Raw genomic sequence first — 13,279 nt, 5'->3', positions numbered from 1 at the left:
CGCGCTGGGGGTGGAGCCACAGGCTGGGGCGTGTCCCTACGTCCTGTCCCCGCCCCTCACTCCGGCCCTCCCCAAGAACCCAGAGCCTCACAAAGCGAGACCAGTGGTGGGGAGCAGGACCGGTATAGGGGCGGGGCCTCTTCGCAGCTGGACCCCGCCCCTCAGTGAGCCGCCGTACAAAGCCGGGCGGGACCAGGGGCGGAGCCCAGCCTCAGGGGCGCGTTGGAGCCAGTCGGGCGTCAGGCCAACCGCCGCCGTTCCCCTGGCTGGGGAGCCACCTCACACAGCACGGCTGCTTGCGCGGGGCGGGGCTCCGGCGTGTGTCCGCACAGCCGAGCACCGCCCTTTGACGCGCGCTCCGGGCTGGGCAGCCGCACCGCCTTACAAAGCGCGGCCATTCGGGCCGCGCCGGGCTGGGGGCGGGGCCCAGACCTAGGGGCGTGTCCGCGCGGCCAAGCACCACTACTGACGTATGCTCCCGCCCTCGCTGTTCCTGGGCCAAGGAGTCACCTCACAAAGCTGCGACAGCTTGCGCGGGGCGGGGCGGGGCGAGGCGGGGCCGGCCCGGCCCCGCCCCCCAGCGTGCTTCCTCCCAGAGCCCAAGGCCGCCGGCAGGGGGCGCTGCGTCACGGGGCTGGACCGCAACGGCGGTGGCGGCGAGGCGGCGCGTGGCCATCAGGCGGCGCTACCCGGCTCGGCCTCGGCCTCGGCCTGTGCTGCGGCGGCGGCGGCGGCGGCGGCGGTGGCAGCGGCGGCGGCCTGGGCCCGGGCGCGGCGGCGGCGGCGGCGGCGGGGCCTGGAGCCGGATCTAAGATGGCAGGAACGGCGGCGGCGGCGGCGGCGGGGCCGGGCGTGGGCGGCGCGGGGTCGGCCGGCCCGGGTGTCACGGGGCCCTGCGGGGCCGTGTCCGTGTTCCCCGGCGCCCGCCTCCTCACCATCGGCGACGCGAACGGCGAGATCCAGCGGCACGCGGAGCAGCAGGCGCTGCGCCTCGAGGTGCGCGCCGGCCCGGACGCGGCGGGCATCGCCCTCTACAGCCGTGAGTGCGGGGCCCCAGGGCCGGGCCGAGGGCCGGGCTGCGCGCGGGGGCTGCGCACGAGGCCGGACGGGCGGGGGGCCCGGGGCGGACGGGCCGCGGCCGCGGTGAGGGGCCCCGGGTCCCGAGGGTGAGGGGCCCTGATCCTTAGGGGCCTGGTGTGGGCTCCGTGGGGCCGGGCCGAGGGAGCTGGGTGTGGGGGGCCCCCGAGTGAGGGTTGTGGAGGAACGGTGTCAAAGGGGCAGAAAGAGAAAAGAGGGCGTGAGTGGTGGCCAGAGGTGAGGTGCCCCGAGTACAGAGGGAAGCGGGAAATGGGGGAGTAGTGAGGGCCCTGAGATTGGGAGGGGGTGGGCAGGAAGTGGGGGGCCGATAGTGCAAAGTAAGAATTCGGAGGAAGCCGGGGGTGGGGGCGCTGGGTGGGAGGGGAGGGGGCCTGGGCGTGGGAGAGGTGGGAGTCTGTGGGCGGGTGTGGCCGCTCTAGCGGGGAGGAGGGAGGGGTGTGGGCAGCCTCTGGCCATCTCAGGGGACCCTCTGGACTGCCAAGGACGGTTGGAAAGTGGTGCCCAGTCTGGGGGGGCCTGGAGAACCCTGTGCCACTCATCTGGAGAGCTTGGCGTTCTGGACTCCCGAGTGGGAAACTTCTAGATCAGGGGAGAGGGGTCCTGCGAGGGTGGTGCGAGCTGCTGGGTGTGCGTCTCTTGGAAACGTGGACAGGGAGGGCCCCTATCTGGATGCCCAGCTCCGAAGTAAGAGGTAACACGGACTCCTCCCTCGCCACGGTCCTCCGATCTTCCTTTTGGGGGATGTGAGAAGCTGGTTACATTTTGTGAAGCTAGTTTCAAAACTGACATTAAGGTGGACAAAAAAAAAATCACAAATGTGTTTGCCAAGGACCTCGCGTCTTTGTAGTTCATCCTTTTTCTTTCTCTTGTTACTCTTTCTTATCAGTTCTCTCCGGTCACGATTCCTCCTTCACATTTTTTTAAAATTAATTAATTGTTGGCTGTGTTGGGTCTTAATTGCTACGCATGGGGTTTCTCTAGTTGTGGCGAGCGGGGGCTACTCTTCATTGCGGTGCGCGGGCTTCTCATTGCGGTGGCTTCTCTTGTTGCAGAGCACTGGGCTCTAGGCGCGCGGGTTTCAGTAGTTGTGGCACGCGGGCTCGGCAGTTGTGGCTCGCCGGCTCTAGAGCGCATGCTCAGTAGTTGTAGTGCAGGGGCTTAGTTGCTCCTCCGCATGTGGGATCTTCCCAGACCAGGGATCGAACCCGTGTCCCTCGCATTGGCGGGCAGATTCTTAACCACTGCGCCACCAGGGAAGGACCCCCTCCTTCACGTTTTGTTATTCTGTTACACTCAGCTTGGTTTCTCCGGGTTTCTTGCACTGATGCTCTGTGGAGTCACTGAGGGGGCCTCTCCTGGCTTTGGCCTGTGTGAGTTTTTTGCCACTTCGGGAACGGGGGCTTTCTGAAGGGAAGTGTGTGGAGCAGTTGGTTCCCACACAGGATTCTCCCCACACCTCAACTTGGAAAACCCAAAATAAAGGAGTTGTGCGTCTGTCCCCAGCGTCACACCTCTTTTTGCTGGGGCAGAGCTGGGTCTTCTTGGATCAGATGAGGAGAAAGAAGGGTATCCCCGGTGGGCATCGGAGCTCAGGACAGACACTTAAGCTCAGCAGGATCCCCCAGATCACAAGCATGGCCATTCATTCAACGTGCATTAATGGGATACAGAACAAAGAAGGGCAGTGTTTCTCAAACTAGGGTTCCAGGGCTGATCCTCAGAGGAGTTCCAGGAGAGGTGGTTTATCTTTGGTAAATAAACTTTTGATTTTAGAACAGTTTTAGATTGATAGAATTACTAGGAAGATAATACAGAGCGTTCTCATATACTCTACACGTAGTTTCCTCTCTACATGTTTCTCCAGGAGAGTTTTTACTTTTGTGTTTTTGTTTTGTGGATCTACTCGGAATTGTTACTAGTTACAAAGGGAACACTTCCCTTTATAGAGGTCATTCATAACTGAAGCGTTCGTCAAGAGGAGAAAGTCCATGTTTCTCAAATTGAGAGCCTCAGTCTGAAATTATTTCAGACTCCTGATGATAAAGTCTCAGGGGTCTGAAATAATTTTTTCCTCTTTAGGCTCAGGTAACATTAGTGTGAGGTATTAGTGTAAAAGTATGGGTTCTGGAGTTGGCCAAAGCTGGTTGTATTAGTTTTCCAGGGCTGCCGTAACAAACTTGGTGGCTTAAACCAACAGGAATGTATTCTCTCATAGTTCACGGGCAGAAGTCCAAAATCAAGGTGTCGGCTGGGCCACTCTTGCTCCACAGGCTCTAGAGGAGGATCCTTTCTTGCCTCTTCCAGCTTCCAGTGACTCCAGGCGTTGGTTGGCTGGAGGCCACAGAAATCCAGTCTCTGCCTCTGTCTTCACATGGCTGCTCCCCTGTGTCTCTGTGCCTTTTCCTGTAAGGTCACCTGTCGCTGGATTTAGGGCCCACCCTAAATCCAGGATTATCTTAGATCCTTAATTATGTCTGTAAAGACCCTTTTTCCAAGTAAAGTCATACCCACAGGTTCCGAGGGTTAGGGCTTGGACATATTTTGGGGGGCATCCACTACGTGGGCTAGACTGGTGCCCTGAGGGTAGTTGTGGGTCTCTGTGCCTCAGTTTCCTCGGCGGTAGAATGGAGGTGATGACGGGACTGTGGCACAGCGTGTTTGCTCTATGAACGAACACTTCTTCTTTGGAGGCAGCACCTGCCCCGGTGAAGGCCTGGTGATGGCCTCAGAGTTGGTCGGGTTACTGCTCAGGGCGGGGCAGCCCTGGTTCCTGAGCCAGTTCGGCCTGGGGAGCGCGGGCATCCGGGGAAGAACTGCTCTGAAGTCTGCTGGGGGAGTGCAAAGTCCTGGATCAGAGATCAGGCCCGGCCTGCTGGGTGTGGAGGGCTGGCTGACGGTCCCCTGGAAAAAGGCAGAGGTGGTCCGGCCACTGGGGGGACTTAGGGATGAACCACGCTGCTGCTGGGAGCTTTAGGCTTTCTCTTGGGATGAACTTCCGTCCCTGGCCTCAGCATTTCCCATCCTGGACCCTTCTGGGAGCCGAATGCTTTGGCCAGGTGAGAAGGCTTCAGGAGCCCTGTTCCACTCACCTGTCCCTCGTGAGGCAAGGTCCTGCGAGCCGCTGGTGATTCCAGATCCCGGGCATTCGCCTCTGTGGGTGGAGCTGGGGTGGGGGCGGGTGGGCGGTCGACCGAGACATCCGCCCGAATCTCCCAGTGTCTCACATCTGGGAGCTGAGGGTCCTGAACGTGGAGTGTGACTGGGTGAGTCACCAGCTACGCGGCCTTGAACTAGCCATGTCACCTGTAGCAGCCCTGTAGCGACACCTGTACGCACGCGCCCTCCGCTTCCTCACGTGCGATGGGAATAGTGCCACCGGGGGCCCCGGAATGCGGGGGAAGTGCAGCACAGGGTTGTGGAGCAGGGTGTCCGGCGGTGAAGGGTCGATCTGTCTATAGATGTTATCAGTGGTGATGCTACTGGCGTGGAATGGTGAAGAGCTGGCTTTTCTAGGAGGGAGTCCCTTATGCTGCGGGGCTGCCCACCTGCCTTGCACCCCCAGCAGATGGGAGGGGGGCCCCTGGGCTGCCACCTCTGTCTCAGGCGGCAGGGCTGGGAGATGGGTGTGGGTAGCAGGACATCCAGCCCCTTTCCTTGACGTCTGCCCTCTCCCTATGGGAAAGAGGACAGCTGAGGAAGGTCCTGTCCCAGTCACCCTGCAGTGAACGGTGACCCTCCCCACCCCTTCTTTTTTTTTTTTTGGCCTCGTGGCTTGCAGGATCTTAGTGTCCTGACCACGGATCGAACCCAGGCCCCCTGGCAGTGAAAGTGCAGAGTCCTAACCACTGGACCACCAGGGAATTCCCTCCCCACCCCTTCTTGCCACTTGATGTCACCCTGGCCCGTGTCCCTGGGATTGGCTAAATGGCAACTACCAAAACTGGGCCGTTTTCCTTGGGCAGAGTTGCCAGCTTCCCGGGCCTTGAGGAAGCTTTGGCACGGCCTCTGGAGTCCTTGGACTTGGGCTGCCATCCCCTTGCAGGGAGGCAGCTCCTCGGGAAGCCCATCATGGGGCGGTGGGGCGGCGAGCAGAACAGACTCTCAGTTCCTCAGCCCCGTGGCGGCCTCTCTGGAGCTGACTGTGCTGCTTTTCTCTCTTGGTCCTCTGGCCTGTCCCTGCCGCATCGGCTAGGAAGGGATGTACGGCAGGGCTGGCTCTGACGGGGGGGACCTGCCAGGGGTGGAAACCCCAGAGAAAAACCCTCTGTAAAAGCAAGGTGAAGCATGGCCTGCTGTCCCGGAATCAGGACCCTGTGACTTCCTTCAGTCACCCTCCTGGTAGCCCACACCCCTGGCAGCTGTGGCAGGGGGTTGGTAGTCGAGGGTTTGGAAGAGTTTGTCCTCCACCCAGCCTTGAGGACATTCAGTGTCAAGCTGGGGGGAAGACCCAGCCAGTTACACCAAAAGGCATTCACGTTTCAGTGGTGTCTGCTAGTTGCTACTGGCTGCTGGCATTTATTGAGCACTTACTGTGTGCCAGGCCCTGCTTAAACCAGTGTTGACAGACTCAAATGCTTGACTTTGGGGGCAGCTGGGGAAAGGATAATAGTATAAAGCAGGACCTGTGGGCAAGCTATGGTCTGTGGACCAGATCGGGCCTGTGGCCAGTTTTTTAACCGGTGACAGCTAAGGGCGGTTTGTACATTTTTAAAATAATTAATTAATTAATTAATTTTTGGCTGTGTTGGGTCTTCGTTGCTGTGCCCGGCTTTCTCTAATTGCGGCGAGCGGGGGCTACTCTTTGTTGCGGTGCGCCGGCTTCTCGTTGCGGTGGCTTCTCTTGTTGCAGAGCATGGGCTCTAGGCACGTGGGCTTCAGTAGTTGTGGAGCACGGGCTCAGTAGCTGTGGCTTGCGGGCTCTGGAGCGCAGGCTCAGTAGTTGTGGCGCACGGGCTTAGTTGCTCCACGGCATGTGGGATCTTCCCGGACCAGGGCTCGAACCTGTGTCCCCTGCATTGGCAGGCGGATTCTTAACCACTGAGCCACCAGGGAAGTCCCGGTTTGTACATTTTTGAAGTGTTGAACACTCTCTACAAAAAGAAAAGAACAACCCAAGGAAGAATATTCAACCAAGACCATAGAGTCCTGCAAAACCTAAGATGTTTACTTACTGGCCCTTGACAGAAAAAGCTTGCAGACCCCTGGGATAAATGAATGAAACAGGCAGGAGGAGGCGGGACTTGGGGACTCAGCCCCAGCCAGGGTTGGCAGATCTTCCACAGCTTAAGAGAAACTGAAAAGCCCTTCTTTGTGTAGGTCTGTTTGTTTTGATTGTGAAGTGTCCTGATTGCTCAGGCCAGATAGAGTACACTTTCTGGATCGTGTGGGTCAGTTAGCCTGATAGGTGTGGCCCTTGCTATGTGTTACCACTGGTCCTTAGAACAGTTCTGGGAGGTCGGCACACCACTCCCATTTTATTGCTGGAAAAGCAGGGGTGAAAGGGCTTGACCAAATAACATGGCTGGCAGGCAGAAGAGCTGGCTTTGGAGTTCACAGCTGTTGGACCCTCTGCTCACTGCAGAGTGGTTCAGTGGAAAAGGGTGGTCAGGATTCAGTTTATCTGTGCATAACAGAGACCCAGAGTGGCAGTGGCTTAAACAAGATGGCAATTCATTTCTTGTGCTCTCGTCCTGAAGCCTTGGAGGTTGGCAGACCAGGGCTGGTGTGGAAGCTCTGCTCCAGGAAGTCCTTGGACCCAGGTCCTTCCAGCTAACCCCTCTCCCACATCCCGGGTTCGGGTCTTGTCATCATGGATCAACATGGCGGCTGGAGCCCAGCTATTACACCCTGGTTGTCAGACAGCAGGATAAAGGAAGGGACAAAGGATGCCAAGAGCATTGCCAGGTGTCTGTTAGGGAAGGTTCCCAGAAGCTGGCCCTGAGTGCTTCTGCTTGCATCCCATTGGCTAGAATGCAGTCACATGGCCACCACTAGCTGCAAGGGAGCCTGGGAAATGTAGTCTTTAGTCTGAGCAGCCCTGTACTCAGCTAATTTCAGGGTTTCTCTTTCAGTGGGAGGAAGGGGGAACAGACACTGGGAGACAGTCACCTTGGCCACAGTAGGTAGGATGTGGATGTAGCCACCAGTGTTGGGAAGGATAGTCCTGGATTATGGAAACCTGCTCAAGTGGGGGGTGGGGACAGCAGCCTGGTGTGGAGCAAAAGGGTCCCTTGGAGGAACTAAAGGATGGGTAACAAGGTTGGGCCCAGGTCACTTTCCCGAGTGACAGGGCCTTTTCCTTTATGTGGTCAGGAGTGGCCTGCCATTTTTCACGGGGGCCTAACATGATAAGAATGGTATTTCTGAAGATTACTCTGGCAGCAGGTTACGCTGTAGACGGGAGCAAGGAGAGAGAAGCCTGCAGAAGCTTCCAGGCGAGAGAATGCAACAGAAATGTAACCGAATAGTTTCACCTTAGTCTGCCCCTGAAGCGTGTCAGAGGCCAGGAATCGTGTTATGGAACAAAAGGTGAATTCTGCCCAGGGCAAAGGCAAAGGGCAGATGGCAGAGGCCATGACCCATGGCCAGGGGTCGTGAGTGACCTGCCTGCAGGGCTAGCTCCACTATGTGGTTAAAAGGAGACTCCCAGTATTTTAAAAATCGGGGGATTTCACATCAAAATCTGGCTTTGTACTTCTGAAAAAGCAGAAAGGCTGGCAACCCTGGGCCTTCACACCCCGAGGCTGAGTTGGATGGCAGCGCTGCCTTCAGAAGGGGTTAGGTACCCCACATGGCTAGAGTCCCTTCCCTGCTCGCCGCCGCCCAGCACAGGCCTCGCACCAGGAGCCATTTGCCCTCTCACTTGCAGCGGTTTGTTTCTTTTCTTTCTTTTCTTTTTTTTTAATTTTATTTTTGGCTGCATTGGGTCTTTGTTGCTGTGCGCAGGCTTTCTCTAGTTGCAGTGAGCGGGGGCTACTCTTCGTTGCACTGTGCGGACTTCTCACTGCAGTGGCTTCTCTTGTTGTGGAGCATGGGCTCAAGGCATGCAGGCTCAGTAGTTGTGGCACGTGGGCTCAGTAGTTGTGGCTCATGGGCTCTAGAGCTCAGGCTCAGTAGTTGCGGTGCACGGGTTTAGTTGCTCTGCGGGATGTGGGATCTGTGCAGTGGTTTGTTTCTTAAAGTAGAGAGGCATTTCTCTGAACCCAGGTTTCCATCGGGGGTGGGAAAATGTTTCTTACCCTTAGCCCACACCGTTCTTCGTCCCCCATCCCTTTCTCTAGGCCGCTGAGTTTGAGCCCCGTGGAGCTGGGGGCTGTTACCCCAGTCCAAGTTGACCTGGCTTCCAGTCCCGAGCCCTGCCCACTGCCCACCTCCCAAGCCCCTCCCCTTCCTCACCTCTCCCTGCACCTGTGTAGCCCACAGGCCCTCACTGGCAATTTGGAAATCTAAAAGGTATGAAAACCTAACTTCTTACTCATTTGACAGCAAGCTCTAACCTGACCCAAACTGGGGCACAATTCCCCCCTGAGCTGCCACGTGGGGCTTTCTGTAATCTCTGGGTATCCAGTTTAGAATGACTGCTCCCGCTTTTGGCTGCAAGACTGTGCTCGGTTCTGGACATTTCCTATAGTTTGCTGGGGATAATCCACGTTATCTGAACCTTGTTAGCTTTTTTCAGATCTGAAGAGTTTGTAATCTGAAACACACTGGGCCGCACGTGTTTCAGGCAGGGACTAAGGGCCTGGCGTGGTACCCCTGTTGGGGTTGTTTGGGCCCATACGTGAGATCACAGGTGGAAAGTGGCCGGCGCCGTGAGCAGCACCTGGCAGCAAGCGCAGGCATTAGGTGTGGGGGCCTGCATGAGGTGGGCGTGCAGGGCCTTTTGGCAGAAGGAGGAGTATGGTGTGAACTCAGGTGATTCTGTGGTGCCTTCTGGGACCAGGTCATATCTAGCAGAATTGGGGAGGCAAGAGAACTCTTGGCAGCAGGCGAGGCTCCTTTCCTGGGGAGCCTGAGGAGGCACCTGAGGAGGTGGTGAGTTTGCCAGGACGTCGGGAGAAATACCCATCCCAGATGGGGAGGGGGGGGGGGTTGGAGGGCCAGACCTGGGCCAGACTTGGCTGCTCCCATGGAGAGTGGAGGCTGGGAGGGGCTTCAGGCAGCTCAGAGCTGAGACTCTGAACCCGAAGTCCTTGGATGGCCCCTGGGAGGGGGGTGTCCCATGATCCCTTGAAATTATATGCCACTTGCATAAGGGTAGAGGAACAAGAGTCCATGGCTGGGACCTCAGAGGAGCCTCTCCGGAGGCAGCACTTCTAAAGTGCCTATTAGGTCTGTGTGCTCCTGGTAAACTGTGGCTGTGACGCTGCGGTTGGTTCTCTGTGCATTTTTCGGGGGAGAGGCTCCCTTGCTTTTGATCCTCCTCAGAGGGATCTGTGACCCGAGAAAGGCTGACGGCCCCTGAGGACAGCAGCAGATTGGGGAGTGAAGTGGATGCCCCTGGCTTGTAAGGGATGGTCAGTGGGAGAAGCGGGGTGGGGGAGGGGGGGGAGTGTGTGTGTGTGTGTGTGTGTGTGTGTGTGTGTGTGTGTGTCCCGTCCTCAGACAGGGGCAGTGACTTTGAAAGGCAGGAATGCCAAGGGCAGGTCACGGGATTTCAGGAGGGGCAGCCCCATCCGAGGGCTGGGGTGGGGGAGGGAACCCAGGCGGATGGCAGGTCTGGGGAAGGCTGAAGGCTGGGTGGAGAGTGGGAGAGCGACCCAGGACAGCAGGGCCCACCAGCAGTTCTCTGAAAATGGGGAGACCTGAACCTTCATCCTTTCAACCAGAAACGTATTCAGAGTGGACTTGCTGTCGCGTTGTGGTCGTTACCATTTGTCTAACTTTAAACAGCAAATCTTTACTGAGCATCCACTGTGTGCCAGATACTGTTTTAGGAGCTGGGGTTAAGCACGTGGGCCCACACTTGTGGGTCTTGGGGGGTGTGTGTGTGATAGGCATTAAGTCAGCAGTCACCCGCTAGTGGTCAGCGCCTTGGAGGAGGTAAAACGTACTGAGGCTTGAGAGTGCTGGGGGAGGGGCTGCTCAAAGTGAGGGGGAGGAAGGGGTTGGTCACAGATGGCCCCTGCTCAGAATGGGGCATTAACGCCACCAGGAGAAGCGCAGGTGAGGCAGCGCCTCACCATCGGCGTGACTGCTCTGTGCCTCAGTTTCCTCGGCTGTAAAACGGGAGTCTTGGTAGCATCTACCTTGGAGGGTTGTTATGAGTTGTGAGCTAATAGAAGTAAAGTGCTTAAAATAGTGTCTGCTACTCAGCAGGCGGGAAGAGCTGCTGGGGAGTGAGCTTGTGGGCCCGCATGGCCAAGGACAGCCAGGGGCCAGTGTAGCTGGAGCAGGGCGAGTAGGGGGAGGGCTGGGCCCCAGCAAGGGGCTTGGCGTTTTTTCCCAGAGTGTTGGGGAGGGAAGCGACACCTGTGGTTGTGTCTGGGCTCAAGCACAGTTCTGTCCCCTGTCCTTTCCTGGCAGGGTGATCCTGGGCGAATGACTCAGCCTCCCAGATCTCAGCTTCCTTGTCGGTGGGGAGGTTCCACTGAGGGGCTTGGCTGGTGGCAGGTGATCACCTGTGCCCGGACTGTAGGCACACTCCTAGTTTCGGGGAGCAGAGAAAAGGCGGAGGAAGAACCCCTCTCGCTGTTGCGGGGGGGAAGTGGCCCAGGAGCCAGTCTGAAGAGAATGAGTCAGGAGGCCACCAGCCGGAGAGAGTTGAGGTGGGAAGGAGGCAAGTCCCGGGGGCAGGGGGCAGTGGCTTAGCTGGGGTCTGCTGTATCTCTGGGTCAGTCCTGCTCCCCTGGGTCCCTGTCTCTCGGCTAGGCCAAGGGACAGGCCTGCTTTGCATTCCTGGGTTGGAATGCCCGCCCTTCTCCCTCCTGGTCTGCAGCAGTCCTCTCCAGAGTCAGAAGCAGCTGGAGGTCATGGTTAGCATAGGCCGTGGAGCCTTATCTGACTTGACCTTGTGACCCTGGCCAAGTGACCCTAGTTCTCGCTTGTTTCTTCCTGGGGCATGGAGAGTGGTCTTGGGGGCTGGTATTAGCCCTGCACACACAGCAGGTGAATGACATGGTGTAAGATATCATTGGTCTCCTAAACCTGCTGTGCGGTCTGGAAGAGGTGATCGTGAAACCCCCAGACAGGTACAGGAGGAGCTGGGAAGGGCACAAGGAGGTGGCCTCGGAGATCCTGCCCAAGCCCCTCCAGGTCCCGAATGACTCACTTTGTGCGTTCACCCTCCTGTTTTCTCACTTCCGGGACTTGCTTGGGAAGCTTCAGGATTCGGGGTCCCAGGAACAGTGCGGGGCGGAGCTGTTGGCACCCTTCACATCTGCCCGGAGAAACCATGGCACTTGCCCTGACGCTCGTTACGCTACACAGCTCCGACTTTTGGTTTAAGAACCCCGAGTTCCTGACTTCTCCCACACCCACCCCTTTTGTTCCCTGAAAACCAGTTCTGTGAAGGAAGTTGAGACCAGGCTTCACCCAGGCCTGCAGGAGTTGGATATGGAGGCTCTGTGGCCCTCATGCGTCTCCTCTGGTGGTTATTCTTTAGATCACTTACTTTAATTGTTGTTTAATCTACACACACAGACGCCTGGGCCTTAGGTGCACTTGACAGTGTGTGCATGCATGTAACCGCCACCCAAAGCCAGACCTAGAACTTGTCCCCCAGCCTCTGGGTGGGTTTTGTTTGGTCAGGTGGGTCTGTCCCCTGACGGCAGGCAGCGCGTACTTGAAAACAGGTCCAGACTGGTGGGGCGGGGTGGGGGGGCCGGGGGGTGTGCTCCGTCTCCTACCAACCCCCATTCCTTGCGTAGTGAGAGGAAAACCCCTTTGCTTCCCTCTTTTTGTCTGTCTCTTTTAATTGATTCATCACCCACAGCTTCGGTAAGCGGGTCTGAGCTGTTTTCTTTTAAGATTGTTTGGCTGATTTGTTCCCCTGCGAATTGTGTTCCCGTGGCTGGGGTTCCTTTTGGCTGGATGTGTTACTCGTTTAACGGTTTTGTGTGTAGAAACCTGCCTGACGACACAGGAACTGGTGAGATTCTGGCGGGGTCGGCCGCAGGGACCCTGGCAGATCAGTGCTCTAATGAACAAGGGATGCTCTTTTAATCCCCCCACAGGGGGCACGTGAGTAAATACAATCAAAGGCAGACTGGGGGGCGTCCTGCAGACCCAAGAGGGACATTCCAGGAGCTTGCCACATTCTTCCCTGAGCTGGAGGGGAAAGCAAAGGCAGGCTGGGGCTCCCAGACTTCTGTTGTGTGTCCCAGAGGCCCCCTCCGCAGAGCCTGGCTCTGGTCTGAGCCCTCTGTGTGACCAGAGTTTGGCGTCCCTAGTGATGGATGAGCCCTGGGTGGGGGATGCTGACGGGCCACATGACTCCCTTCCACCGCCACGCCACCCCCGTGCCCTGCCTATTACCGCTTTGAGGCCCTACCGTGGCTGACGTGGGCTGAGCCCAAACATGTGGCGGGCGGGCGCCGTGCCAGGCACTTTACGTTCATTGACTTGCCTCGCCGTCAGAACAGCCCCTTGGGGAGCCCCCGGAGCTGCAGCTCATCCCCGTTTCATAAGGGAGGAAACTGAGGCACTCGGTGGTGGGCGGCAGTCGCATGCCAACCCAGCTTTGGCCCTGACATCTCGACTCAGCCCTGCCACCCCTCGGGCGCAGGTGAGGAGTCAATGCCGTAAAGGAGAGGTTGCACCTGGCCCTTGTGGTCTCTGTCCTGTGTCGGGGCAGTGGCCCCAGTGGATTCTTCTGGAGCCCGAAGCCAGTCTTTCCTCATTCCTGCCTCGTTGCCGATTCCGTCATGGTGTCAGGCAGCCTCTGTCCCCTCTCGCCTGGGCCACATCTGGAGTCAACATCTGGTGAGGCAGCCGCGGGTGGGCGGGAAGGGGCCCTCCTACCTCAAACATCCTGTTCTCTGAGGCCGGAGGCGGGGCCGGAGGGGCTCCCGGAGCCCCAGGGGCCTGGCGGAGGCCCTTCCGGCATCCGTGAGGCCCCAGGACATCCTGTTTCACCTTTTTCTTTGTCGATGGGCCCTCCACCGGGACTGCAAGTGGGCCTCAGCCCCCTGAGCTGGTTTCCTCCATCACTCCGCCGCCGAGGCTGCCTCTGCCCCGTCCT

At 58.1% G+C, this 13,279-nt stretch overlaps 1 protein-coding gene across 5 annotated transcripts in view; it reads left to right on the top strand.

Annotated features, from left to right (window-relative positions):
• Positions 1–457: 457 nt before the first annotated feature.
• Positions 458–13,279, top strand: part of CARM1 (coactivator associated arginine methyltransferase 1) — a 40,381-nt gene continuing 27,559 nt past the window's right edge. For 3 of the 5 annotated variants that reach the window (XM_057540204.1, XM_057540203.1, XM_057540202.1), the window contains exon 1: positions 700–1,039. In XM_057540204.1, coding sequence (XP_057396187.1) covers positions 814–1,039 — 226 coding nt within the window. In that variant the 5' untranslated portion in view covers positions 700–813. Of the gene's footprint in view, positions 1,040–13,279 lie in introns of all 5 variants that reach the window. The other 2 variants (XM_057540201.1, XM_057540200.1) reach the window with 1 other exon arrangement.

The sequence above is a fragment of the Balaenoptera acutorostrata genome, chromosome 2 (assembly GCF_949987535.1).
Source record: "Balaenoptera acutorostrata chromosome 2, mBalAcu1.1, whole genome shotgun sequence".
In the NCBI taxonomy this organism is placed as follows: Eukaryota; Metazoa; Chordata; class Mammalia; order Artiodactyla; family Balaenopteridae; genus Balaenoptera; species Balaenoptera acutorostrata.
This window is presented reverse-complemented; position numbering and strand designations above follow the sequence as displayed.